The 26353-nt window shown below is 51.8% G+C and overlaps 1 protein-coding gene across 7 annotated transcripts in view; it reads left to right on the top strand.

Annotated features, from left to right (window-relative positions):
- The window catches only part of DLG3 (discs large MAGUK scaffold protein 3), a 171881-nt gene that overhangs the window by 50871 nt on the left and 94657 nt on the right, over positions 1-26353 (top strand). For 4 of the 7 annotated variants that reach the window (XM_034782715.1, XM_034782714.1, XM_034782713.1 and 1 more), the window contains exon 5: positions 23504-23557. In XM_034782715.1, coding sequence (XP_034638606.1) covers positions 23504-23557 — 54 coding nt within the window. Of the gene's footprint in view, positions 1-2317; positions 2813-23503; positions 23558-26353 lie in introns of those variants that run through there. The other 3 variants (XM_034782717.1, XM_034782718.1, XM_034782716.1) reach the window with 3 other exon arrangements.

Genomic DNA, 26353 nt, shown 5'->3' with positions numbered 1-26353 from the left:
ATTTGTCTTGGTCTTTCATGTTTTCACTGTTCGTTGGCGTCTAATCTGGTTATCTAGGTTCTAGACTCTGTTTTCATCCCATTGCTCCTAGCTGCATGCGCCTGCTCTAAACAATTCCTCTCCCACCGGGGTGTGGATTACGCCCTTCAGATACTTACAGGCTGTTTTCAGTTTCCCCCTTAGCAGGAGCGTGACCTAACTAAACAGATTCCTGTGACTGTCCCTCGCAGCACAGCCCCCAATCATTTTAGTGGCTCTTCTCTGAACTCCTTCCAATTTTTCACTTTCTTCCTAGTACAGAGGTGACCTGTATTCCAGGGGTCATCTGTAAGTACCTGCGTGGGGAACAAATACTGAATTCTGGGCTCCTCAGCGTAGCAGAGAAAGGTTTAACATGATCCCTGGCTGAAGGTGAAGCTGGACAATTTCACACTAGAAATAAGGTGTCCATTTTTAATAGTCAGGGTAATTAACCATTGGAACAGTCTCCATCACGGGCAATGTTTAAATCAAGATGGGAGGTTTTTCTAACAGCTCTGCTCTCGGAATTACCCTGGGGCAGTTCTATGGCCTGTGTTTCTCAGGAGCTCAGACTGGGTGATCCCGGTGATCCCTTCTGGCCTTGGAACCTAGGAATCTGCACAGAGAACTGCCCTCTGCCTGCCCAAGCTGCTTTTTCCCTCCTATGGTGACCTTGAATTGAGTCTCATCCTGACCCCAATTTGTGCATATCACAAAACCACTGCACAAATCAGCAGGACTGTCCATCTCTGCTCTAGGTCTGTAATAGCAGGGTGGGGGCTGGCACAGGAGAGAGTTATAGTGTGCATGTGGACTGGAATAGAGGCGGCAGCAGAGTGGGACTGAAGGGTGTCAGCGGAGCTGCCTGTAGGGAGCCCTGGAATAACAGTAGGAGCTGCAGGTCCGGACTCAGATTCCTGGTAGTGCCGTGTGGGGCCCAAGGCTGAAGTTTGCATGTGGGGATGGGGACAGGACTGCACTGGGAAGGCGGGCTCCATGTCAAGACTGAAATGTGTTTGCAGAGTTGTGTTGTGGAAGGTAGTCCACAGCATCTGCCTGTGCTACCTGTGATCCCAGCACTGAGTCTACCCACTGAAAACGTGTTCTCCGCCCTGCTTATGCTAAAAGAGGAAAAAACGGGGGGGGGGGGGGGATGTCTCATTCCCAGCTAATGGTAGAGGGCTCAACAGCAAGAACATAAGGATTTAACGATTTCCCTCTGTTCTTAGTTTCCCTCCATTGTGCCTAGGTGTTGCAGCACATGGGGTACAGAGCGATAGGCCTCTTGCTGTTTGGAAAGCAAATGAGCAGACAGCCTTCCCTGGGAATTCCCTGTCGCAAGGGAAAAGGCCGCCTGAGTTTGTTTTCATGTAGAATCTGGATTTACGGTGCAGTGGTTACCCTGATACACCTTCCAGTTTTGCTTTAGATAATTACTATTGCTTCAATGCATTCAATATTCCCTGGCTGTTCCCTGTCCTGTGTACCGGGAGCATTGCAAGTAGTGAGGGCACTTTATATGTGGCTATTTTAACTCCAGTTCTGAAAGGTGACCACTGTACATGGCATTTGGGTGACACCCAAATGCCAGATCAAAAGGGTATTGTCTGTGTGGGCTGTAGAATGACAAGAATATCCCTTGCTTCTCTTCGCAAGCTCCTGAGCCTTTTCCACCGGTAACTTCTGTGGGCCTGGGGATTTTGTGGGATTTCTGACTGAGTCATTTCAGCCGGGATGGGTTTTTGCCCCTTATTTCCCAGCACTGTGCTTGGCAGCTGGCTCCATGAGGGGGCTGAATGGTGCAGCAGGCTCCAGGGGTAGGAATGAGGCAGCTGTGTCTTTAAGGGCCTGCTGTTTAACATTCTCACTGCCGCTGCTGATGCTGCCCTGTGCAGTGATTGGCTGAGGGCCGGGAGAACGGGGAGGCTGGAGATAGATGCTCTCGCCTTCTCCCTTCTCGTCCAGGGACCAGAAACAGCAGAATCCTCCAGCCCAAGCCCTGCAGGTGAAGCAAGCCGCCTTCTCCCCACCCCCTGCACATACCCACTGAGGGAGCCTGACTGCGCACACGGCTGCCAGGGCCAGAGACTGCTCTGCCACGGACCCTCACGGGGGAAGCAGCAAAGCAGATCAATGAAGCAAGGCAGAGAGCTGATCGCACCGAGCCCCCCACGCCAGCAGCTCTCCAGGGCCTGAGGGGCAGGCTGACATGCTCGCACCTGAATGGCCGGCAATGCAGAACAACAGAAACCCTTTTTATTGTGTGGCTATCCTTTGGAGATAATAGATTTATAATTCTGGTTTTTGTACAGAAGACTCTGGACCATCTCTGACTACAAGAGGGGGAGGAGGTGCGTGGCGGGAGAGGAGGCGGACGCATTTTCTGCTCGGGGAGGGGGGTCCCTTTCTCCATCTCTTGCCTTTTTTCCCTTTTGTTCTTGGTTGTGTGTATATTATGAAAGCAAATATGCACAAGCACCATCACTGTTGTAAGTGCCCAGAGTGCTATGAAGTGACGCGGATGGCGGCCCTGCGTCGCATGGAGCCTCCATCCTACGGCGAGTGGCAGCATGAGCAGTACGGCTACGGGGGCTACGGCTCGCAGACCCTGCCATCCCAGGGGGGAGCCACCCCCACCTCTAGGAGTAAGAGCAAACTCATCCCCACCTCCCGGGACAATGTCCCTGCTCCCCTGAAGCAGGGGCAGGGGAAGAGCACCCCCAAGATGAACGGGAACAGCACAAACTGGTGGCCAGAATGCACATGTTCGAACCGCGACTGGTATGAACAGGTATGGGACACGGGTTGGCTCCCCACGGCCAGTGGGGGGGGGGGCTTTTATTACAGGGCTTGTTACCACTCCCCAGGCATCCTCCGTGTGTCTAGAGTAAATGGGGGGGGGGTTGAGGTACCTGTGGATGGGGCAGGTGGCTGGAAGGACCCCTGGATTCTACAGAATGTGGGTAAGTCATTCGAAAAGAGGCACGTGTTAGCAGGAAGGTGGTGTCCTGTAGCACATTTCGGCACTGCTTGGCTTTTGGGGTTGGCTGGACGGGCCAGGACTCTCCAGGCCAGCATCGGGGCTGTGCGCGCTCGTCTCTCGTTCTGCTCTGGGCTAGGAACAGGCTCCTGAGGCCTTAGCCGCTAAGGCCTGTCTGACTTCTGCCTGGCCCAAGTCCCGGTGGTCATTGGCCCCCACCCAGGTTCTCACTGTTTGGGATGCCGTTGCCGGAAGTCTCGCTGATGTGAAGTGTCCCATCAGACCTTGTGTGCAAGGCACCAGGCATACTGCCCGCAGGGCAGTCTCTGAGCCTGTTGGTGCCAACTGCCAGCACTCACCAAACTAGTTTCCCACCTTCCATTGGGCTTGGGAGCCTGTTCCCCACTCGTTATTCCTAGCTCTCCATCCCCATGGATAATTATATAACCCTCTTCTGGTCTCTGGCATGCTGTGTGCTTTCTGCCCCATTTCACTGCCTTTATTTCTTCCCATCTGATTACTGGTCTCCTTAAGGAGCAATTCCGGGCTGTCTCTCTCATCTTTTCTACATGGAGAGACCATTCTTATTTTGAACCCATCAGCCAGCTTAGAAAATGGATGGAGTCTGTTTGCAAAGCCGTAAAATGGAGGCTGGACCCAGGCTGAGAAACAATTTACCTTGCTTTAATGTAAGTCAGCATTTACCTCTGTCTCACTGCTTCTCTCACTCATTAGCTTCAAACCTGACGTTGGACTTTTTATTGATTCTTCTAATTATCGTTTTAAGAGCTATACATGAACCGACAACAATAATCATTTGGAAACTAGCTCCCCTCCAAATCCTGTTCTTTCCCCTCTATGTCCTTCTTGGTTACTGGCTGAATCCGTGTGTGTGTCTGAAATAATCTGGTTCTGAAATGAAACTCCCAGAGGAGTGTTTACAGAAAGTGCCCCAAAGCCAAATGTCCTCCTAGGAGGATGGTTTCTTTCCATCTGTTTCTTCACCTAAATCTGTATCTAGCTTTCCTGCTGGCTCCTGGTAAGCTGGCTCCATCCCTTCAGTGCTATAGCTCCATCCAATGCATGGAGCTCGAGAGGCGAGATAGGTGCAGGGATGTCAAAGCAGCCAGTGCCTGTTATTCCTTCATTTCTCCTCCCCGCCCCCAACCCTGGCAGAGACGGGTGCTGGGATGGCCCAGGGTCCTGTTAAGATGATTGCAAACGGTGACAGAGAGAGAGAAATGTCCGTTTGATCAGTGCCATCAGCCGAGCTGGGTTGGGCAGAAGGGGCCATGCTTTCAGATGCAGGGATCCTTCATGTTTTGCAATGGTAGAACAGGAGTCATTTTCTCTTTGTGATGCTACCACTGAGCGTTAGAGGTTGGTTTGGCTTGAATGTCTGCAGATTGGAGAATGCTTTATGAGGTTCTACCATTGCTAAGGGGAAAAAAGCAAAACCATCTCCCAGCGACGCAAGGTATAGATGGAGTGATGCTTTGCCGGTGTGCGAGGTTACATGTGCCTAGCAAGGCTCTGCATGTATCATATGATGTGTGTGTGCGTGTGTGTGTGTGTGTGTGTGTGGTATGAACACAGACTGTATCAGAGAAGGCAGAATTGCTCCCTGGTGTGTAGCAAATGTATGCACTGAATAAAGGTGTGCAGCAAATGCCTCGGCAATGTTCCCATTCTGCTAGGAAGGTGCAAGATGTCTGAGCCTTAGGAATCAATGTTCTTCACTGTCCAGTTGTGGACAGGCAGAGGGACAAAAGGTGGGCAAGTAGAAACAGCTGTGCCTGGCTGGTCCAGCAGTAAAGGGGATTGGCTCTGTGAGGCTGAAAGGGCTTTCATGATCAAGTGGGAGTGTGATGGGGGCTGCAAATGCTAAAGGTAATTGTTCTGGAGGGAATGTGGAACAAACATCATGGCACTGTGGCGCACTAGGGATAAAGCCAAGCCTGCTCTTACATAGGCCTGTCCCTTTAAATGGCATAAATGTTCCTGGAACCACTTCCAAACCTGAGATGAAAAGGAATGTGCAGACAGAGCTGGAGGAGGAAGAGGGGGCTGGGGGACCGCACTGTGAGAGGAGGGACCCGCTCGCTTCGCTGTGGGCTCTGCACCTCTCTCCTCCTCCGTTGCAACCTGTTCTCTCTTCCTCACATGCAAGCAGGCACGTGTGCACAGTATCTGCTCAGATGCTTGCAGGCATGCAGTATACTGTGACACACACAAGAGGTGTTCACGCATACAGTATTCACTCCCATATGGTACATGTTCATTTACCGCCTATAAACACATGGACTGTATGCACCACACAAAGGCATACATTATGTGCCCACACATGCTGCCTTGCACAAAAGCACACCGTATAATCAGAAACATTAACACACACCACCTCCCTCCTCTCATGGCCTGGCTTTTTCCCCTCCTCCCCCCACAAATTGCCTTGTGCCGGCAATCGAGAAGCCCCTATGCCCGATTCCAGGAAGGGCATGAGGGCTCAGATAGGTTTCTCACTCCTTTCTCTCTTTTCTTTTTCTTTTTATCCCTAACTCCCCCTCCTTTTCTAGCTCTCTTCCTTCTCTTCTCTCAGATCCCCCAGTCATCTCTTTTCCTCTTATTAATTCGGTCCTTTTTTCTCCTCCACTTTTTCATTCACCATCTCTCTTTCTCTCTCTTGTTCCTTAATTGTTCTGTTTTTCCTCCTCCCTCCCCGCTCTGCCTGCCAGCACACTGGGAATGGCAAGTGGGGCCGGGCGTGGGTGAGCAGAGGAATCAGCACTAACCCTTTCCTAGAGAAAGGAAAGAAAGGCAGAGAGCAACATTATCCTGTCAGGCAGCATCACTGAGCTGCAGTGGCTAGAGGAACTAAGTGCCAGAAGCCCCTCCCCTCCCCTTCACATTGATGCTCCAGGCTTCCCAGGGGAGAGAAGCATTTCGAAATTCCCAGTACGTCCATCTAAGGCTGCGCTGACATGTTGTGCTGAAGCCTCTGCTTTGTTTGTCCCTTGCACCGAGGTGCTAGGACATGGATGCCAATGTTTGCACTCCATAAGCCTGGCACGATCACTAGCAGAGCAGGCAGGAACCAGACCCTTTCCCACCCCACCCCGGAACCAGCCTCAGCTGAAGGGTCCCCTCTCCACCCAAAACACAACGGGGTTCTGGTCACTGTGAAGGGGAGCCCCAATGGTTAGACAGAGACAAACTGAGGCGTCCAAGTTTCAGAGAGTTGTTCTGGGACACTAAGAATTTCCGATGACAGATGGAGAATTGCCACACGGGCAGAACTTCTGGGGTCTGGGGGGGGAGCGTAGCCATACTTTAAATTAAGCTGGTCACTGACCATCCTGGTAGCAAATGTCCTGTATTTCTTGAGGCTGCCTCAGCTTCACTGTCCCTGCTTGATGTGAAATGCCCATTACTGAATAAAGTATCCAGCGCAGCAGAGTTCTCCCACTGTCTCCTTCCATGGGCCTCTCTGGAATGCCGTAGCACTGGAGAAGTTTAAAAAGACTGCCATCCATGTCATTTGGGGGGGGAGGGGGGAGACTATGCAAATGGGGGGAAATATGGCCACGCAGGCAGAGTGGCATTAGAAGAATGTTCGATAAACAGCCAGATGTGACTGTATCTGAGTGTAGGAAGTACCCACAGACGCAAACCAGGAGGTAGGTGATGAGGGTGGCTCCGAGTACCTGTGGGCCCATGGCCCGGCTAAAGGAGCAAGAATTGCCTGGTGGTGTCTTTTCTGAGGGAACCTAAAGACTAAACTTCCTGGAGAGGGTGTCTTGGGGATCCCAACAGCACGCAGAAATGTCCCCTTTGTGCCTGTGCAGGGAAAAGCAGTAGAAGGGTTGGGCAGCCGTGTTCATGGGTGTGGGCTGGTTTGGTGTCTGTGGGGAGTTGCTAAGGAAAGGTTAGTTGACCGCTGAAAGTATCATTTGCTTTAATTTCTCCCTTCAGTTGAGAGAATTGACGTGGTGTTTTTGGCACAATCGCGGCAGGCGTGTCTGGAGCTAGCACTCAGTCTGCAAGGGCCGGCCTGCTGTTTTTGACAAGGATTAGGATGTTGGCGTTCTGAGACCCCAGGGGATAAGGGGTTGGAACCACGACGACAGAGCACCAAGAATCCAGAAAACTGTACCCGACATTTGGGAAGGAGGAAACGGTTTTTAACATCACAGGGACCACTGGGGCTCAGAAGGATAAGGAGAGGAGTGAGCCAGGCTTCACAGCGCTGTGAAAGGGAAAGAAGCCCATCTGGAGATGGTCTCAGGTGCTGTTATGAGAGGGGTTGCTTAGGTGGGTGACCGCCAAGATTTTGCTGGGAAAGGGGAGGTTGATGTGGGTCCGTATCTGAAAAAGGGAAGATGTAGGGAGAATTTCTGAGATGAGAGTGTGGATATTGGTCTTCAGAATATCAGGGAAGACACAGTGGGCTAGTGAGCAGTGAATGGCTGATTACTGGAGAGCTGTAAAGGGCAAGACTAGCAAGCAGGATGTACACGGAGAGGGAATAGGCTGGAAGCCAGAGATGATGCCTCGCTGATTTCCAGAAGAAGTGGAGGAGATGGTGAACAAAAAAAGGGTGATGGGGACATGGAGATATACGAGGTGGTAAGGTTGGCAGGCTGATGTTGCTATGGCTACTTATATTCTATTCATGGAAGAAATTAGCTAAATCTTTGCACTTGAAGATGGAGGAGGAGGGAGTTCTCGGCGTTTCGGGGAGAGAGGAGGAGAGAGAAGCCGAAGCAGGAAAGGGGTAAATTTTCCTTCCAAGCTCCATTCCTGGTGTGTGGAGAAGTAATTCTATAAAGCGTGAAATCCAGGCCAGGGCAAGTGAAGGAAGGTGAGAATTTACAGACCAGAAATAAGGCACGGTAGCAGCTGAGTCTCCAAGGCACAGTGAGCCTGTCAGCTGTCTCCAGCGGGACTGATACAGTCCAGAAGGAATGGGGAATCGCACGTGGCAGGCCGTACTGGAACGTACCAAGCAGGCCTTTCCATGGAAGGAGCGAGCTCTGCTGCACATCAGGGGGGATTTGCTGCACATCAAGACTTGGTTTTAATTAAAGATTTCAAACCCTGTGAAAGCTATTTTTAGCTATTTAGACGTAGATAAAACAATAGCAAAATCCGCCCTTAGCCTCTCCTCTCCCCTTGCTGTTTCGGGGGCTGAATACAGTGCAAAAGAGGATGCATTGATCCTGTTCCTATGTATGTTCCCCTCCTCCCCCCATTGCTGTCACCTCCTGGATTTCCTGTCACCTCTCTGACCATTCCCAACATGTCTTTCACTGGGTTAGCCTAACCCCTACCCTTCCTCTCCCCTCAGTTGTGGGAGTCCTGGGGCCTTCCTCTGTCTCTCACTTGACACCCTCTCTTCTGTTCGCCTACATTCATTTACCATCTCTTCGCTGCTGATGTGTAAATCCGCGTAGCTGCTCTCGCCGTGTCTCCTTCCATCCAACCCTACATGTGAGCTTGTGTCTTCACAGGGCTTCCTGGCCGTCTTGCCATCTGCTAGCTGAACATGGCCAGAAACTGAACTGCTCATCTTCCTTCGCCGCTTCCCCTTGGACAGATACTCCTTCCTGTCACTCATGCCCATACCCTAGTAACCTTCTTCAGCTGCTCCCTCGCCCATGTCCTACACATGCAGGCTGTGTCCAAATCCTGAAAAACATCTGAAAAGTTTGTTCCTTTCCCTCTCTGTGCCTACAGGGAAACGCTCAGTCAGTCCCTTGTCATCTTGATTATTGTAACCTCTTCCTCTCTAGCCTTCCTGACACCCCGGCACCCCCTCCCGTCCACAGAACGCTGCCACCAAGATAATCTTCCCACCTGTTTGATAGGACCGGTCTCACACACCTTTCGAATCCTGCACTGCTTCCACCCCATCTGCTTCCAGCATCTTCTGCGCTTAAGTCATATTGGGCCAGATCCTCGGCTGTTTGTAACTCAGCCAAGCTCCATTAACTTCAGTGGCACTTTGCTGCTTTATGCCATCTGAGCAACTGGCCCATCAAGGCCCACTGACTGTCGGTCTCCCTGCTCGTTTCCTTTGCTCTGTCCAAGCCCCTCTGCCCCGAGAAACTGTCAGTGAGATGGCCTGAAATGCTGCATTAGACGGAGAGAGGCCAGGGGTGGAGAGGTAAATTTTGTGAATTATTGGCATAAAGATGGTAGTTGAAACCATGTGAGCAGAGAGATCACCCAAGAATAAGGTGCAGAGGGAGAGAAGGGGGGTGAAATCCATGAGACCCAACGAAAAGATGAGAGGGAAGGAAGGGGACCTGCTTTCTTGTCTAATTAAGACATGGACCAACAATTCAGAAGATGGGAGGTGTGGAGAATTTAATGGCGAGGGTTACAAGGCAGGAAAGATTTTTGTAAGATGCAGGTTTCAGGAGAGATGGTGTTTTATGGAGAAGATTGTCATGCCAGAAAGATTGTTGCCTTGTGAGAATTATCAGGTTGTGTTACCATCACACACCAAGGCAGGGCATGCTCAGCGTCTCGTGCTATGTGCTTTTTGACATGGAGCAATGGCTCCTCTAGTCTACAGTAGACTAGGTCACTGCTATTCGTTGTCTAGTGTCCTCCAGGTGCTTCATACGGGAGGTGACCTAGGAGCTATACTCTGAGTCAATTTCTGGTGAGCACAGAAATCCAGATCAGGGACTGTTCTCCCACAGGGCCAATGGGCATTTCCCTGAGTGAAACCTGAGTAAGCGATGTCCCTCCAGAGCTGACACTGCAAGGTGCTGAGAATTGGGGGGCACTCCTAATCTCACAGGGGTGAGCCCTCAATGATCCATGATAACTCCATTCAAAAGCAAGTCTCCAGCCACAGTATCATTGGCCCTTTGACATGTGACACACCATGACACATGGTGAGGCAGATGGGTATACCGCCGTTGAAAATATTGTGCCAAGTCCTGCCATGGAGTTATCGAAAGGGTAAATCAACCCACATGTGTAAGTCTTTTTCAAGAGTGTAAATCCAAGCTGGATCCCATGGTACAAAGCCTGCCGACTGAGGAAGGTGTGAGTCCCAGACACCGGTGGGTGGCTGGCTGGCACAACATGATTGACAAGCTCGGAGGGTGGCCCAACTTGGCTTGCAGAAGCTGCACACTGACACAGCACAGAGCCCTTGTAACCGGCAGGCTGCTAACCCAGGGCAACCAAGCCAGAAAGAGAAAAGGCAGCCCTCCCAGCTGCTCAAATCACTGCCGACAGGAACCACCCAGAGGGCCGGGGCCATCATGGCTCCCACATGGCAAAGGAGAAGCATCCAAAAATGTAGTAAAATAGACCCTTAACCCTGAAAGTGGGCTTTCAATAGAACAAGTGAATGTTTGTATAAAATGTAAAATATACAGCATGTGTAATAATATATGGCCATGTGCTTAGCCACACCTCAGGGATGGGAGTCAGTGTGTTTGAGCGGATAAGGCACTGGACTAGGAGGATGGAAACCTGGATTCTGTTCTGAGTTCTGCAGTGACCTGGGGGTGGTCTTGGGCAAGTCGCATCATTTTCTTGTGCCTCAACTTCCCCACCTGTACTACAGGGATCAGACCTTCACTGTACAGGGATCTGAGAGCTATAGATGGAAAGTGCTGTGTAAAATCGAACGATTGTTATGTATAAACCTAAGGCTAAGAAAAATAGATTACCCAGGGAAAAATGTTGTGAAGTTGGAGCTATGGTTATAAATACATATCAGTAATTTAAGGGGTAAAAAACCCTTAATACAACGTTTAACAAACCCAAGCGTCTCAATCTGAAACGTAAAGTTAGAATGTCAAAAGTTTACTTGACACTATCCCAAGGTGTGTGTGAGGGTGAAAAATGCTGGGGCTGCCTGGAGTGAGGCTTAGACAGGGCTATTCAGATACTACCTTTTTGTTACTTCTTTGGTTTTTACACTTCTGTGAACAATCATTTGGATTTGAGGTTCTGTTATCAAGGATGTGGTTTGCTTTTACAGCACCCAAGAAATGCTTCTTAACGTTCAGTAACTATTCAACACACAGCACAAAGCAAAACAGAAAAGAAAATGTAATATTTGAAACTCCAAAGATCAAGCAAATCGTCCTTTAAACAACCTCCCATATAGGGTCTCTTCTAGTCCCTAAAAGCCCCCCAGAGTGAACACGGAAAAGCACGGAGCTCTGTGTCTCTGCTAGCAAATGTTAACCCTGCATATCTCAGCAGCCCAGCCAAGAATCCGTGCAACTGGGGACGTTTTAAGCCCTGTGTGTTTCCCTGTTTTGCACAGATCCGGGATGTTTAAAACTAGGTCCACAATGATTTATGCAGCACAGTGTGTCCAGCCTAAGTGCAAAGGTGTCTCCGGCTTAAGGTTCAGATTGGGAGTGGCTGAGCATAGTACAGAGTTTGCTAGGTTGTAAAATCTCAGACTCCTGGCATGAGAGCTGTGCATTAGGAAAGCTGAGGCAGTTGGATGTGTCTGTTGTTATTATTTGTTTGTATTGCGGTAACACCTCGGAGCCCCCTGGTGACGGGCACTGTTCAAACCCAGAACTAAAAGCAATCTTTGCTCCAATGAGTTTCTGTATCCAGTGTCCCAGGGGAAAAGCATCAAGGGAAGGTGAACAGGAGCACAGTCTCTGGTTGAGTCACGGTATGTTTAGCGGTGAAGGTGTGGCAGTGTGGACTCTGGCATGGGCTAGGCCTGTGAGTATGTATCCAGGCCGGCTGGACAGCCCAAGCTGACATCTGCATGACTTTGTCTTCGTGGCTAGTTTTAGCCGCGCTAGCGAGATTAAAGCTAGCACACGTATGCCTACGCCAGCTGCAATCAGAGCACTGCCTGCCGTGTAGGCACACCCTAAGTGGTGTGGGGGGCTGTGCTCCCAGTCCAGCAACAGCTCCGCTTGTGGCCACGTACAGGGAACTGCCCGAGTGCTGCTCGGCAGCAAGCAGAGGTTTGCAAAGACAAGGCCCCTGTGTGGAACTTCATGGCCTGTCTCCTCTCCCCCGTCCACAGTTTCTCCTACAATTGCCAGCCTTGCAGTGGGGATAGGGCTTGGCTGCTGGCTCCCCTGCAGACTCCCTGGGGCGGGGGTGGGTTGCGTGGGGCTTTGCGGTCAAGCTGGGGCATTTCTTTACCGCTGCCGGCTTCCCCCCTTTACCTTCGGGAAATGTTTTTAATGGCCTCAGCCTGGGATCACTTTTGTCAAACCCAAGAAACAAATAAACAAATGGCGTTTGGGTTGAGATCGGACTTCCTGCACTTTGGTGCAGGGCTGTTTTACAGCCTTACTGCCCACTCACTGCTTGCAAAATGTCCTGACGTTCAGCTTCAGTTTTCCTTTGCCATTCCTCCGAGTTCAGCTCCGTGGGATTCCTAAACTCTCCCTCTCTCTCTTTGGAGTTTGCACACCTCCGACAAGTGCAGACAGTTGTTCTGTCCTCTCTAGCTGTTCTATAAAGAGACGATGCAGGTAATAAAAGGCAGCTCCAGAGAGCTGCAAGAAATGGCCCGGTCCCAGCCAGAGTGGAGGGTGGAAAGAGTGCCGAAGCATCAGTGCCGTGCAGAGACTTACAAGAAGCCCAGCAAATGGCAAGAATGTGAGCTGGGACTGTAGGGAGCCCATCTCAACATGAAAGAGGAACTATACATCATCTCTTCATGGAAGCCTTATAAAAGCAGATTTTCTAGGCCACCAGCCAGACGAATGCTTAGAAACGGTATATAAATCTGCATTCTCCTAAGGGTTAGATGACAGATGTGAGCACTGGGCAGTCTGAAGGCATACGATAGGAGCTCCTTTCTACCCCACTGGAGAAATACAGATTTCTCTTTTTCTTCTGCAGTCTCCTGGGATTAGAAAGGGGAAGCAAATCTGCTCTGTCCCATTGGACGTGGCAGGTGAGAACCCTGCCAGAACTTTGATGGTAAGGCACGGAGACCAGGCTTTGGAGTGCTCCAAAAAGGCTGAACCAGGACAACTTGGAATCCCTTCGACACAGAATCCAGTGCAGGAGGGAGAGACCAGAATCTCTTCTTCTGATACACAGAGTGACAGTCAGAGACATGGAGAGAACATCAGTGCAAACCAAATTCAAACACTGAGGATCACGGGCTTTATTATACACAGATTTCAGAGTGGTAGCCGTGTTAGTCTGTACTAGCAAAAACAACGAGGAACCACGTCAGCCACACCATCAGGGGCTCGTTCACCTGCACATCTACCAATGTGATATATGCCATCATGTGCCAGCAATGCCCCTCTGCCATGGACATTGGCCAAACTGGACAGTCTCTACGCAAAAGAACTAATGGACACAAATCAGACATCAAGAATTATAACATTCAAAAACCAGTCGGAGAACACTTCAACCTCCATAGTCACTCAATAACAGACTTAAAAGTGGCAATTCTTCAACAAAAAACGTTCAAAAACAGTCTCCAATGAGAAACTGCAGAACTGGAATTAATTTGCAAACTGGACATCATGAAATTGGGCCTGAATAAAGACTGGGAGTGGATGGGTCACTACAAAAACTAAAAACTAATTTCCCCATGCTAATTTCCCCCTCCTGTTACTCACACCTTCTTGTCAACTGTTTGAAATGGGCCACCCTGATTACCACTACAAAAGTGATTCTTCCTCCTGTTGATAATAGCCCACTTTAATTGAATTGTCTCATTAGAACTGACCCCCCACTTGGTAAGGCAACTCCCATCTTTTCATGTACTCTGTGTGTGTATATACACCTCCACCCTGATAGAACGCTGTCCTCGGGAGCCAAAAAATCTTACTGTGTTATAGGTGAAACCGCGTTCTATCGAACTTGCTTTGATCCACTGCAGCGCGCAGCCCTGTCCCCCCGGAGCACTGCTTTACCGCGTTATATCCGAATTCATGTTATAGTGGGTCACGTTATATCGGGGTAGAGGTGTGTATATATATAAATATCTTCCTACTGTATTTTCCACTCCATGCATCTGATGAAGTGGGTTTTAGCCCATGAAAGCTTATGCCCAAATACATGTGTTAGTCTCTAAGGTGTCACAAGGACTCCTCGTTGATTATACAGAGATATGTAGCACCTTCCACATTCAAACTCCAGGCCTCTGACCTGAAGGTAGCAGCATCACCCCCTGACTAACGATAGGAGACATTTCACTTTACTTAGAAAGGGGACTAATGGATCCAGACAAGCCCTCCCAGTGGTGCCAAGACACAGATCAGATCCAGGGAAATGTGTATCTGGTGTAAAGAGAAGCAGGACCTGGGTTAGCTCTGCCCCAGAAGTTCAAATATAGACCCAAAATAACTGCACATCTATATGCGCCAAAGGAAGGAGCTGGAGGGATTGTTGTTCTGCCTTCTGGTTTGCAAGTTGCACCTTCCTGGCTCTCACTCAGTTCCCCAGGGAGGAATGTCTTCGTCCCAGAGTGTATGCATCTTGGCGTCCTAAGGAACTCGTTCATAGCGCAACAGGCAGATCGGGTGGTGGGAAAGGAATTCTCCATGAAAAGCTTCAGCAGAGGCTGGAGAGAAACAGATGAGCAACTCCGTACGTACTAGGGTGAATCCTGCTAAAGGTAAGCCAGCTTGGTATGCTGTTGCACAGAGACAGGGGCTCACTCCTGGGAAATTAATTAATTTAAATAGTGAGAAACTTCCCCACCTATGGCAGGACACTGCTTCTGTGGAGGTGACCTGCCAACAGAACAGAGTTTCCATGAATCTGTGCTTTCTGTACACCCCATGGCACTGACACTCCAGTGCAGTTGCCTGTCCAATCCCCAGTGAATGTCTGACAATCTAGGGTCTTTCAGGCTGGCAGTTTTTGAAAAGTTTGTACAGTTTTGTGTAGAAGCTCGTCCTGTGGCAGTGGGCGCCAGAGGATTGCTTGTGGCACATTCCTCCCTGTGGATGGAACTGTCACTGAGCCTCTCTCTCCCCACGCTGAGATTCCAGGCATCATACCTTGAACGGCACAAAGCTCCATCATCAGATATTTGAAAACCCATTTCCTTGTCTGTGTTCCTAGTAACCCCTGAGACGCTTACAAAGTAAAGACATTGAAAAGTCTTTTCCCTCTGTATGTGGTTCATGCAAATGGAGGGAGATGTAGAAACTACCAAATGAAAATAGGCAAGTCAGTGTAACTTCTTGTTTCTCATGCACTAGCACAGAGCTACAGATGTGGCCCTCGGCCAGTGTGCGTGTGTGTCGCTCTGTGGCTGAGCCACAGGGCATGCGACTCTGTTAAAGGGCCTGGCTCTGTAGCCCAAACAGCCTCCAGGATCTCAACCAAGATGGCAGCCATCAAACCACACGGGAAGGGAAGGGTTTAAAAACCCAGCATTCCCATTTTCATGTGACTGGAACACTTCTCTGGGCCTAAGGCTTATCCTGGATTTTGGCTCAGGTACTGACCACAACAGCGCAGGAGCAGAGGAATATTAGTGTGTAAACTTCCAAAGAGTGTGACTTGTACTAGGCTCTTGTGCTGAAGGGAACAGCCACCTCCTTGCGATACGGCTAAAATGGACAAACTCATGCCCCTTATTAGAACTGGCCAGCCGGCGTGATCTTTGGCTGCATTGTGGAAGGCAAACAGGTCTTTGTGCATTCAGCCCCTGCCCTCCTTGGGCCTGGCGGCCACGAACTCCTAACCAGCTGTGCTGTGGTACCTCACAACTTGTTGGAGTGAAGGGAGCAAAAGCAGCATTTGACAGACATTGTGAGAAGGGCTTCTAAATGAGGACAAATGCAGATCAGCTTGCCGGTGTATGAATGAGTGACAGACTCCAAAGGAGACGCACGGTAAAAGCCAGCCAAGGAAAAATCTGGAAAAGACGTGGGATTATCCTGTAAACTCTTCTGTGTGTACCACACCCCCACCCCACCCCGTGCTGATTGGGGCCAATAGGCACAACCACAAAGTCAATAAACGTGATCATTTCTATCCCGTGAGTTCAGGGTCCTGACTCCACACCTAATAAATGGCAGCCCGGCAGGTCTGTATGGCCCAGGGTAGGTTTGGGGTTACTGTGAGGAATGGTTGAGAGCAATTGGAAGGAGGAACACAAATTTCCCACCTCCTCCACCCAAACCTGCAGTCTCCCCTGCCGGCAGAAGTTCTTGCTCTAGTCCATCCCGGCAGCAGCTGTGCCCTAACCAACACTCTGTGTCCCCAGGGAGATCTGTAGGGCGCCAGACCCATCCAGAGAGTCTGTGATTGGGCAGTCGCTGGCTGCTTCCGCCATTGTTACTTGAGGGCTGGGTCCGGTGCTGGCTCCCATCAGTATTTGGTGCTCTGGCCAGCACCGTGTGCAGATCTTCCCGCCCTGCACCACAGACTGCCCTGGCTGCTAGCAGCATACTCCTGCTGGAGCTCAGGTGCCATGGAAGTCTGGCCTTTCCTCTGCATCCCGATGCCCAAAGCTTGTTCAGGCCTTGGCTCCTTCTCACCTTGACTGCTGTAACCGCCTGCTCTCCGGCCTCCCCGTGCTCCCTGCCAGCCCTCGTTTTCCTCCCCTTCACTCCGACCACATCAGTGAATCCGTCCATGCAGGTCACCTTCCAGACCCTGCACAGCTCCACCCTGTCGGTCTCCCTGCTCGTTTCCTTTGCTCTGTCCAAGCCCCTCTGCTCGCCTCTCCCTGTGCAGCCTGCACCCATGCTGGCTTTGTACCGGCTTTCCTTTAGCTTGGGACAGATGCTTCTCGCGTCAGGTGCTCCACCTCCCTCCTTATGTCACATTTCCCATGAAGCCCTGCACTGAGCCCCATGCGACTCCCGCAGCTCCTCAGACTCAGACCGGCAATGGACACATGCTCTTGGCCTGATATTCAGGGGTGCTGAGCACCTCCAGCTCCCGTGGACTTGAGTGGGATTTGTGGGTGTTCAGCCATGTGTCTCCACTGCTTGGTTTGCACCTGCCCAAGCTGGTGAGCTTTGTAGGGCCAGGGCCACTTCTTCCATTTGTACCACCCCAAGCATGATAGCAGGGCTCAGTAAACAATAATAATGTGATTGAGTGTTTTCGATGGAAGAGCTCTGACAGCCCATTGAATGTGATCTAAGTGCGCTGCTCTCGTTCCCGCTCCTCTCTGCATGGGACCACACCGCTCACCCTCGGGCGTAAATTACTTACAACTCCACGCAGACAAGGACAAAGTCAATTCACCAGCATCTGCTTGCTGCCCAGCAAACAATCATGACATTCCTGCCCCTCCTGCTGCTGCCCGGGGGCCCAGTGTCTGTGTCATGGGGGAATCAGTTCATCTAGAAACCCTCTCTTGGGCTCGTCAGACTTTCCAAAAAACATGGGCAAGATACAAACGTAGGGATCCCTGCAAGTGCAAAGTCACTAGTGACTAGTATCTAAACGCCTCTCCCATAATACTCGGCTTCCGGGAGTAGCTCCCAACAGGAGACAAACGGGGGTTTCCTGGTCTGAATTCCTTTTGCTGGGATGTGGCTTTGTTTTAAGCAGCCACTTACATTACTGTTCTCCTGGGTCCCATGTGGGAAATGGGCTCCTAGCAGTATTTTCCATTGTAAAAAGCGATCGCGTTGAATGACTGGGACGGATGCTCAGTGCATGGAGAGCAGGAACACAATGAGCAGGCAAGACGTGTAGCGCAGAGAGGCAATGAGGTGTGGGACTAGTAGAGCAAAGGGACTGTGATGGGGCATACCAGGTGACATTGGCTGGGATGTAAAAACTTCTGGGACTTTACCATTGATAGCACTTGTCCTGCAGAAGGGTCACAAAGCACCAAGGTGGTGGTAATAGCCAGGCAGTACTTCAGGGGGCCATGCGATAAATTGCATTTACCTTTACCCACTTCCTCTGCACTCTGCCACCAATCCATCTCCTATGAGATGGCCACTAGCAGTTCAAACCTCTGAGCCACTATTGTTTTTTAACCACCAGCTATAAAAGTGTTTTCTTTTTAGTGTGAAATGTGGAATTTCCTCCCAGACTTGTACTGGTCTGGGACCATGGGCATGCAATGTTCAGACCTAGCCCAGTGTCAGGTTTAAGATACGCTACACAATTTATCAGGGTCAGATATGAGCACTCCGTAGTGCCAGGAAGGGGAGCTTTGCAGTGGGGACATGGAACTTGCTTCTAAGCCTCCTAGTTCCCAAGACATTGCAGCTTAAGTGTGACACTGCTTTTTGTGTGGGTGGAGTTCGGCAGGAGCATTTGGAAGCGGTTGTGTTTGCCTGAGCTAAAGGAGAATTACCCATCATCCAAATCTATCCTTTTATAGCCTGTAGTTATGGTGGCAGGAGAGATGAGAATGCATCTATGAATTAATCAAATTAACCATCTCCTGCTCCATTCTGTCATCAGAATCTTTCCAGGTAAGACCAGAACCCCCAGCTTGTTGATTCCCAATTCCCCCACCTACAGTGCGAGGAAAGTTAAACATTCAGAAATGCAAACAGCTCAGACATGAAAAAATCAAAATTGGCATGCTGGATCACACTCGTGGTCCTCTCTGCCAGTGGCTGGGACCAGAGATTTCAGAAACCCAGTAGTAGGTAGTAATGGGATAATCTGTCGCCAGGGCAAGGTTTATAGCTTAATAGGTTTTAACACCAGAAAGGTCTAGTAGGATCATCTAGCCTGACTTCCTGCATAACACAGGCCAGGGAAACTCATCCAATAATTCCTGTATCAAGCTCATAAGTTGGAATTTTCTCCTACTCTCCATTACTTAGAGGCTCTCTGATGACCTGAAGTAGAATGGTTTATATCCCTTCCAAAACTCTTTTTTAAATCTTTACTATTCCAACTCTTGCAATTTTTTTTATTCATACAAACATGCAACATTTTTGGAATTCTGCTAAACTCTTAGCCTCGGTGCTACCTTGTGACAATGAGTTCCATATGATTGTGCACGGTGTGGAAAGTATTTCCTTGTCTTAGTTTGCCACTTTTCTAATGTCATTGAGTGTCCTCTTGTTTTTCTGTTATAGAGCCACAGAAATGTAGGGCTGGAAGGGACCTCAAGAAGTCATCTAGTCCAACCCCCTGCGTTGAAGCAGGATTAAGTATACCTAGACCATCCCTGACAAGTTCTTGCCTACCCCTTTCTTAAACATTCCAGTGATGGGAATTCCACAACCTGCCTAGATAACTTGTTCCAGTACTTAACTATTCTTAATGTTAGAAAGTTTTTCCTAATTCAAACTTAAATCTCCCTTGCTGCAAATTGAGCAAATTCCTTCGTGCCCTACCCTCAGTGGACATGGAGAACAATTGATCATTATCCTCTTTGTAACAACCCTTAACAGATTTGAAGACTCTTATCATGTCCTCAGTCTTCTCTTCTCTAGAATATACATGTCGAATTCTTTCAACTTTTCCTCACAGGTCAGGGCTTCTAAACATTTTATCATTTTTGTTGCTCTTTTCTGGACTCACTCAAGTTTGTCCACATTTTTCTTAACATGTGTTGCCCAGAACTGGACAGAGTACTCCAGCTGAGGCCTCACTGGTGCTGCGTAGAGTGGAACAATTACCTCCCAGGCCTTACATCCGAGACGTCTGTTAATACATCCCATAATTTCATTTGCCTTTTCTGCACCAGAATTACATTGTTGACTCGTTTTCACTTTGATCTGCTGTAAACCCCCCGTTACTTTCCTGCAGTACGGCTATGTAACAGCCAGCCTGGAGGGATGGACGGCCTGGTGCTTAGAGTGCACGGCTCCCAACTCCCTACTTGGTTGTGGGGCCTCAGTCTCTAAGGCTGGTGGGGAGCTGGAGAGAGTCCTAGGCCCTCCCTCTCCCCTGGGTCCCAACCCAGGTTCCTGTGTTTGTTATCCCTCCCGGCAGGGAGTCTAAATTCACTGCCCTGGGCTACTTCCTGGATGGCCGGTTCCTGCAGGCTCCTGCCCTGGGGTCTGGAGTGGCACCTCATCATGGTCCCAGGCTCTGCCAATGGTGAGGCCAAGCCCCACAATATCACTGGGCTTCACCCACTCAGTTGCCTTTGGAGCTGGAGGGTCCTGGGTCTCCTCCAGAGTTTCCCATGGCTGGGGGCACAGGGCTTCCTCCCTGGTGGCTGCCTGGGTGGGCAGGTTAGTGATCCTTCCCCTCACTTAGAGAGGTGGCTTGCTCCTGCCCCTGCGCCACTACTATAGATGGTATGAAAATGGGTTCCCAATCTTCCTTCTCTAGGCCATTCATTATTTGGAATACTTTTATTAATTATGGTGGAAGGTTACACCTGTTCTTATTGAACCTGCTTGGAAGAAGTGGAGCGGAAGGAGGTGCATCCTTGAGAACGCTGTTTGTGGGGAGGGAGGAGGTTACCAAGCAGCAGCAGGTCGAGCACAGCTGGTTAGGAGCTGTGTTGGAAGAGGCAGAGGGAGGGGAATCTGGTACAGGAGCTTTGTTCTTCTGTGCTAGAGGTGAGTGTCAGGAAGGGAGGAGGCCTGGGGGGGCACAAATGTGCGGAGGAAGTTTCTAATCGTACTTCTGTAAAATGTCTCTTGTGTTGGAGGGTGAGTGATCTTGTGAGATATCCCCCTTTACTGCCTTGCAAGCCTAGTCAGCCCAGCGTCTTCCTGGTGGCAGAGGGCTGAATGTGGCTCTCTTGGGAACACATCAGCGCTGCTCGTGGCTGGAACAAAGGAATCATAGACTATCAGGGTTGGAAGAGACCTCAGGAGGTGTCTAGTCCAACCCCCTGCTCAAAGCAGGACCAACCCCAACTAAATCATCCCAGCCAGGGCTTCGTCAAGCCTGGCCTTAAAAACCTCTAAGGAAGGAGCTGCCTCACCAAATCAGACCATCTAGACAGATGCTTCAAAGGACAATCCCCTGTGGTGGACAGTTATGGCCGGCGATGGCAATTCAAGTGATGCATCATTTCGGGGGGGGGTGGAGGGGAGCTGTCTCCACATCAGCCCTGACTGTGGAGAGAAATAGGGAGTTAAGGGCCAGCCTTTGATCCCTGAGTTTCAGGGCATGATTCTGCCTCTAGATCATTTTGCTCAGCCACGGGATGGATTTCACTGTCATCAGCCAGTTAATGGGCATAATGGTTTTGCCCAGGTGAAGCCGTGTTCATTGTTTACTAGGTGTTTGGGACAATTGTACGTGTGTATTCCCAGAGCTGCAGAGGGCCTGCAGTGGCCAGGATATGCTCGGTGCCTCCTGCCGTTCTCAGTTCTTTGATTCTTGCATTTCTCTCTAGACCGGTTTGTGGGGAGAAGGAGCCCCGGGGCAGTAGCAGGTTGTGCCTGGGTGCTGTCCTTCAGGAGGGTCTCTTGCTGGACAGCTCCCAGCAGGGCTGAACATAGACTCAGCACCAGGGCTGGGGCGGCAGATCCCGTGAATGGACCTACAGCTGATACCTCAATAACTGTGTCATGTGATTTGTCCCATTTTCACTCTTTGTGTCTCACCTGCACTCGTTCCAGACTCTGAGCCCAAGCAAAGGGCTGGAAGATGGTGAGTCCCTGCGACCCAAAGCACAAAAAAGCTTTGTCTCATGTGTCTTGAGGGGATGGAAAGCGCCCGACGGAACGTTTGAATCTCTCAGTACAGCTCTCACTCTCTAACCACACAAGCCGTTGGGGCTTTATCACATGCTCTTCTCCACCTCTGCAGTACTCATCGCCCGGCTCTCTCGCCTTGCTGCTCACCTTCTGCCATTGGGTGATCGCTGTATCCCCCTCCCATCCTCAGGGCCTGGACCAGTCCTTTCCCGGCCTCCATTCTCATTCCGGCCTGACCTTGTGTCAGGAAATGTGCTTCCCTGCCTGCCTATGCTCCAGGTCATTGATACACAAAGACATTCCCGCACCTGTGGCTACCTCTCGTCACCGCCCTCCCTCTCACCTGGCCTCAGGAGCACTCAGGCCTGCTCCGCCTCCTTCCTCCAGCACACGTGTAGCTCTCCTCTGTCAAACACAGCGCCAGAAGCAGAGGAGACCAGGGAGGGGAGCTGCAACGACTGGAGAAGCTCATTGTCTAGGGCAGAGAGGATCCCTAACGCCTGGAAAGGCACCAAGTATCATTCTCGAGGTCACAGATCAGCTACGCTAACAGGGAACAGCCTAGAGTGTGGGGAAGAGGGAAATCCACCTGGTGCCGAGGGGAGGAGAGACATTCCTGGGCCGTCTGGGGAAGAGTCCGTGTGGTGCTTTGGGAGGAGAGCTGTCGAGTGCCGGGGCGGGAGGTGCTTTGGGGGTGTATACATGGTGCCCTGGAGGAGGTATGGACAGCTCAAGTGGCTTGAGGAAATGGAAGCTCCTCTCCATTGTCTGCAAATCATTGACTGCCATGGCCCATCCCCGGGCACTCGACGGTGTTCATCTTCGAGGTGCTGGGACAGAGAGGCCAGCTGATTACTGGTAGTGCAGCAGCTGGTTGGCTGTTCAAAGGAAGCCGAAAACCCAGGGAGGCAGTGTCGGGACTGGGACATGGACAGGCTGGCCCAGTGATCGGAGCAGGAGTGGTCAGGCCAAATGGTGAGAGACAGAGTCCAAGCCAGGGGTCAGAGCCAGAATCAGAAACCAAGGCTCAAACAAGAGTCAGGCGCAGTGCAGCAGCCAGTCAGAAAGTCTCTCCATTGCTCAGACAACTTCCTGGGCCTCCATCTGACTAATGTGGTATGGTCAGGCCAGTCACTGTCCCCAGTCAGGATCCTTGTGGGAGGGTGAGAGTTCTGCTAGCCCCCCACTTCCAGTAGTTCTGGGTGAGCTGTCCAGTGGTGCCTGGGTCTAAGGGCTGCACGGGAACCTGTGGGTCTGGATTAGAGGCCCACACGCCCTTAACAGGCCAGATTGCAAGTTGTGAAACGAATGTTGACGCCCGAGTTTCTGCAGTTGCCACTCCCCTGAGCACGTTGGCCAGGCTGTGTGCTCCTGTGTGCTGTGCACATATTACAGAGTTCATTCTCACAGCCCCTCCATGAGGGGAAGAGAAGGGACTCACCCAAGGTCACAGGGTGCATCTGCTGCAGAATGGGGACTGGAACTTGGCAGTTCCCAGCTCCTTCCACTGGTGCCGCTCCACCTCGGCTGGAAGTACCTTTTTTCCCTCTCCCCAGCGGCCAGGCTCCCAGTCGCCGGGGATTCGGGTACAATCTGCTCTGGAGCTGGGATAGAGGCTAGGGATGGGATCTGTTTCCTTCCCTTCCTGTGCCACAGCACCTGGGCTCCCCAGGGACTGAAACGCTACTGGACTGGATGCAGCACCTGGAAAGCCTGTGAGAATCTTGCCAGGTCTCTACTGCCCAAAGAGAGACACAGCCTGGGTGGGGTATCTGAGAGCATGGGGTGGTGGAGGGAGAGTGCCAGAGAACACTGCCTTATTTTCATGTCTTGCTCTTCTGTTAAATGCCATGTGATTGTGTGTCTGGTGGGCAGGTCTTGGAGAGGGTGGCTGGGTGGCTTGGAGCACGGGGACCCATAGCTCAGCGGTGTGATACTCTGGGTTTTGTCTCCGTCTCTCTAACAGGCTAACCCTGCTCCCATTATCGTGAACACGGACGCCTTGGAACCAGGGATCTCTGTAAGTCTCCTGCTTGGTTTTTCATTTTTTTCTATAGAAATAACACGTTAACCCTGCCTGCCTGGGCCCTGGGGATACCACTCCCTGGGATCCCCTGCCTGGCTGGGCCCAGGGGATACTGCTCCCTGGGACACCCTGCCTGGCTGGGTCCAGGGGATACCGCTCCCTGGCGTCCCCTGCCTGCCTGGGCCCTGGGGATACCGCTCCCCAGGATCCCCTGCCTGCCTGGGCCCTGGGGATACCGCTCCCCGGAGTCCCCTGCCTGCCTGGGCCCTGGGGATACCGCTCCCCGGAGTCCCCTGCCTGCCTGGGCCCTGGGGATACCGCCTCACGAGATCCCCTGCCTGCCTGGACCCTGGGGATACCGCCCCACGGGATCCCCTGCCTGCCTGGGCCCTGGGGATACCGCCCCACGGGATCCCCTGCCTGCCTGGGCCCTGGGGATACCGCTCCATCCTAGCATGGCTGTTATCCGGGGGTGGGGGGGAGCTGGCCTCTCTAGAGCTGCTCCTCTGCTCACACCTCACACCAGCTGTTCCCAGCCCCGTTGCCGAGGGGCGGCCATTTTAGTGCTGCTTCTGTCCATCCACCCCATGCGGCGTTTCTCAGCATCGCTAGGGGAACTATTACCTGAAAGCAAAGCTCTGATCAGAGCGATTGGCAAATTCACCAGCCCCCAGGCGGAAAGCAAGGACGCCGTCTCCGTGAAGATCGTGCAGAGGGTCTTAGCAGCAGGAAGGCAGGGTGGGGGAGAGAGTGGGGAATGGACTCTGGGGGCGGGTTCCGGGGAAGGGAACATATACTTGGGGGTGGGGGAACCAGAGAGGCTAATCTTACTGGACAGGGGTTTTAACCTGGTGACCCGTGAGACCCACTTCAGCCCTGCCCCCGCCGTTCAGCGGGTGGGTTTGGCCAGACCCTTAGCAGTGTCCCTGCCCAGGGCAGAGAGGAAGCACAGTGGACAGCGGCTGGGATGAATAGTGGTTCCTGCAGCACTGGCAGCATAGCCCTGGGGCACTCAGACTTTACCCCGCTGAGAGACGCACTGACAGTGTGCCAGGCCTCTGCCAGCTGCACCTGTTTGTCTTAGGAGGCAGCACCTGGCAGCCACCCTCCTCTTGAACCCGGCGGGCAGCTCTGGAGATGCCTTGTGCCGGGCTTGGCTGGTCCTCGGTCTCAGGACGGAGTATTGCACACGGGGTCAGTAGTCCCCAGGTGGCACCTCTGTGGCCAAGCATTTTAGATGTGACACGAAGGCCAGTTCCGCACGCAGCCCAGGGCGGGCCAGCACCATGCTGGCGGGTAGGTCAGTGCTGAGTCGGAGGGAGGGAAAACAGCAACTACTTGATGCATCCACTTACCTTTGTCTTAAATCTCAGCCCAGGGCGACCTCCAACACCATCTCCTCTCCTGCCTGGGTGTGTCTCCTCTCACTCCGCGCTGGCTGCGTGGCTAGCTGGTGTGTCTGACCCTGCTCAGCTGCCAAGATCTGGCCTTGCTCTCAGCACCAGCTTGCTCCAATCTGCATTGACGCAGAGTCCTGATGTAGGGGCGTACCCCATGCTTCACTGCAGTCTGGGACGCTGATGGCTGTGGTGAAAGGTTCCCTACGACCCGCGCCGAGCAGAGAGCAGGGTTTAAATCTGAACATGATCTGCCGATCTAGAGCAGCTCTGCAGACCTAGAGTCAGAGCCAGTCCCTGCCCTGCAGAGCTCACTGTCCGAATGGCTGGCGTTGTGCTCCCTTTCCAGTCTTCAGAATCGTATCATGCCCCAAGGTGAGCCGGGCTCCTCCCAGTGCCGCAGAAAGAGCCAGCCTTGCCCAGCTGGTCGGAGCCCGGGGCCATCTGGATCCCATTTGCTGATGCCATTTTACCCGTAAGGCTGAAAGAGGAACCTGCTTTCTAGAAGTGAACAGGAGCCCTGGGGCAGGCATGCAGCAGGGGCCAGCATGGGCTTTGCCCTGAGCAGGCCGAAGGCAGTTTGGGATTAAAAGCTCGTTTTTGTTCCGGGTTTGTCTCCTCTGCCTGTCGCCTGGAGCTCAAGAAGGCAGCGGGTGAGACTCTCCATCTTGCCACTTGGTTCTCTCTCTTTCCACTTTGGCCACCATCCTCTTGTTCTTCCTCCCTCACCAGCACCAGCCCCTGGCTCAGCTGGGCCGGGCCCCGTGCAGATGGGCAATGAAGGCAGAGGGTGCAGGCAGTTCCCCCTCTCTCCATGTCCCTGCATCCAGCTTTGCACGCAGGGATCACAAGGACCTGTGAGACTGACATCACAACCAATCCTGGGCTCCTCCAGGGGGCTTGGCCATGGCCCCCCAACTCCACACAGACCCATACCTGGAGACAGCGGCTCCAGCCTCCCTGTGACTGAGTCCCTGCTTGAGCCCCAGGAGCGCAAGCTGGGCCTTAAAGGCTCAAGATAGCCCCTCACTTTTCTTCCTTCTTTGTCTTGTTTCCTTCTACTCCCTCTCCCTCCATCTTGGTAGCTTACTGTCTCTGTCCTCCTCCCCCCCCACTCCCAGCTCCTTGGCTGGGAGCCCTGTCTTGCCTCTCTATGATTTGAGGTCTGTTCCTACTGCCCTGTTCTGGTGGGTTTGATTAGATTATTAGAGCACACTAATCACCATGGAGACAGCTGGCAAATTATCCCAATCATCTCTAGAGGCTGATCCTGGGGGTCTGATCCAGGCACCCATAAATGTGTCCAGAAAATCAGCTGTACCCAGGGCTACGGACACCAAAATCAAGGGCCACACGTGGCTGTGTCTGGGTTGCTGTTGTGTGGATCTTACTG

This window comes from Trachemys scripta, chromosome 9 (genome assembly GCF_013100865.1).
Source record: "Trachemys scripta elegans isolate TJP31775 chromosome 9, CAS_Tse_1.0, whole genome shotgun sequence".
Lineage (NCBI taxonomy): Eukaryota > Metazoa > Chordata > Testudines > Emydidae > Trachemys > Trachemys scripta.
This window is presented reverse-complemented; position numbering and strand designations above follow the sequence as displayed.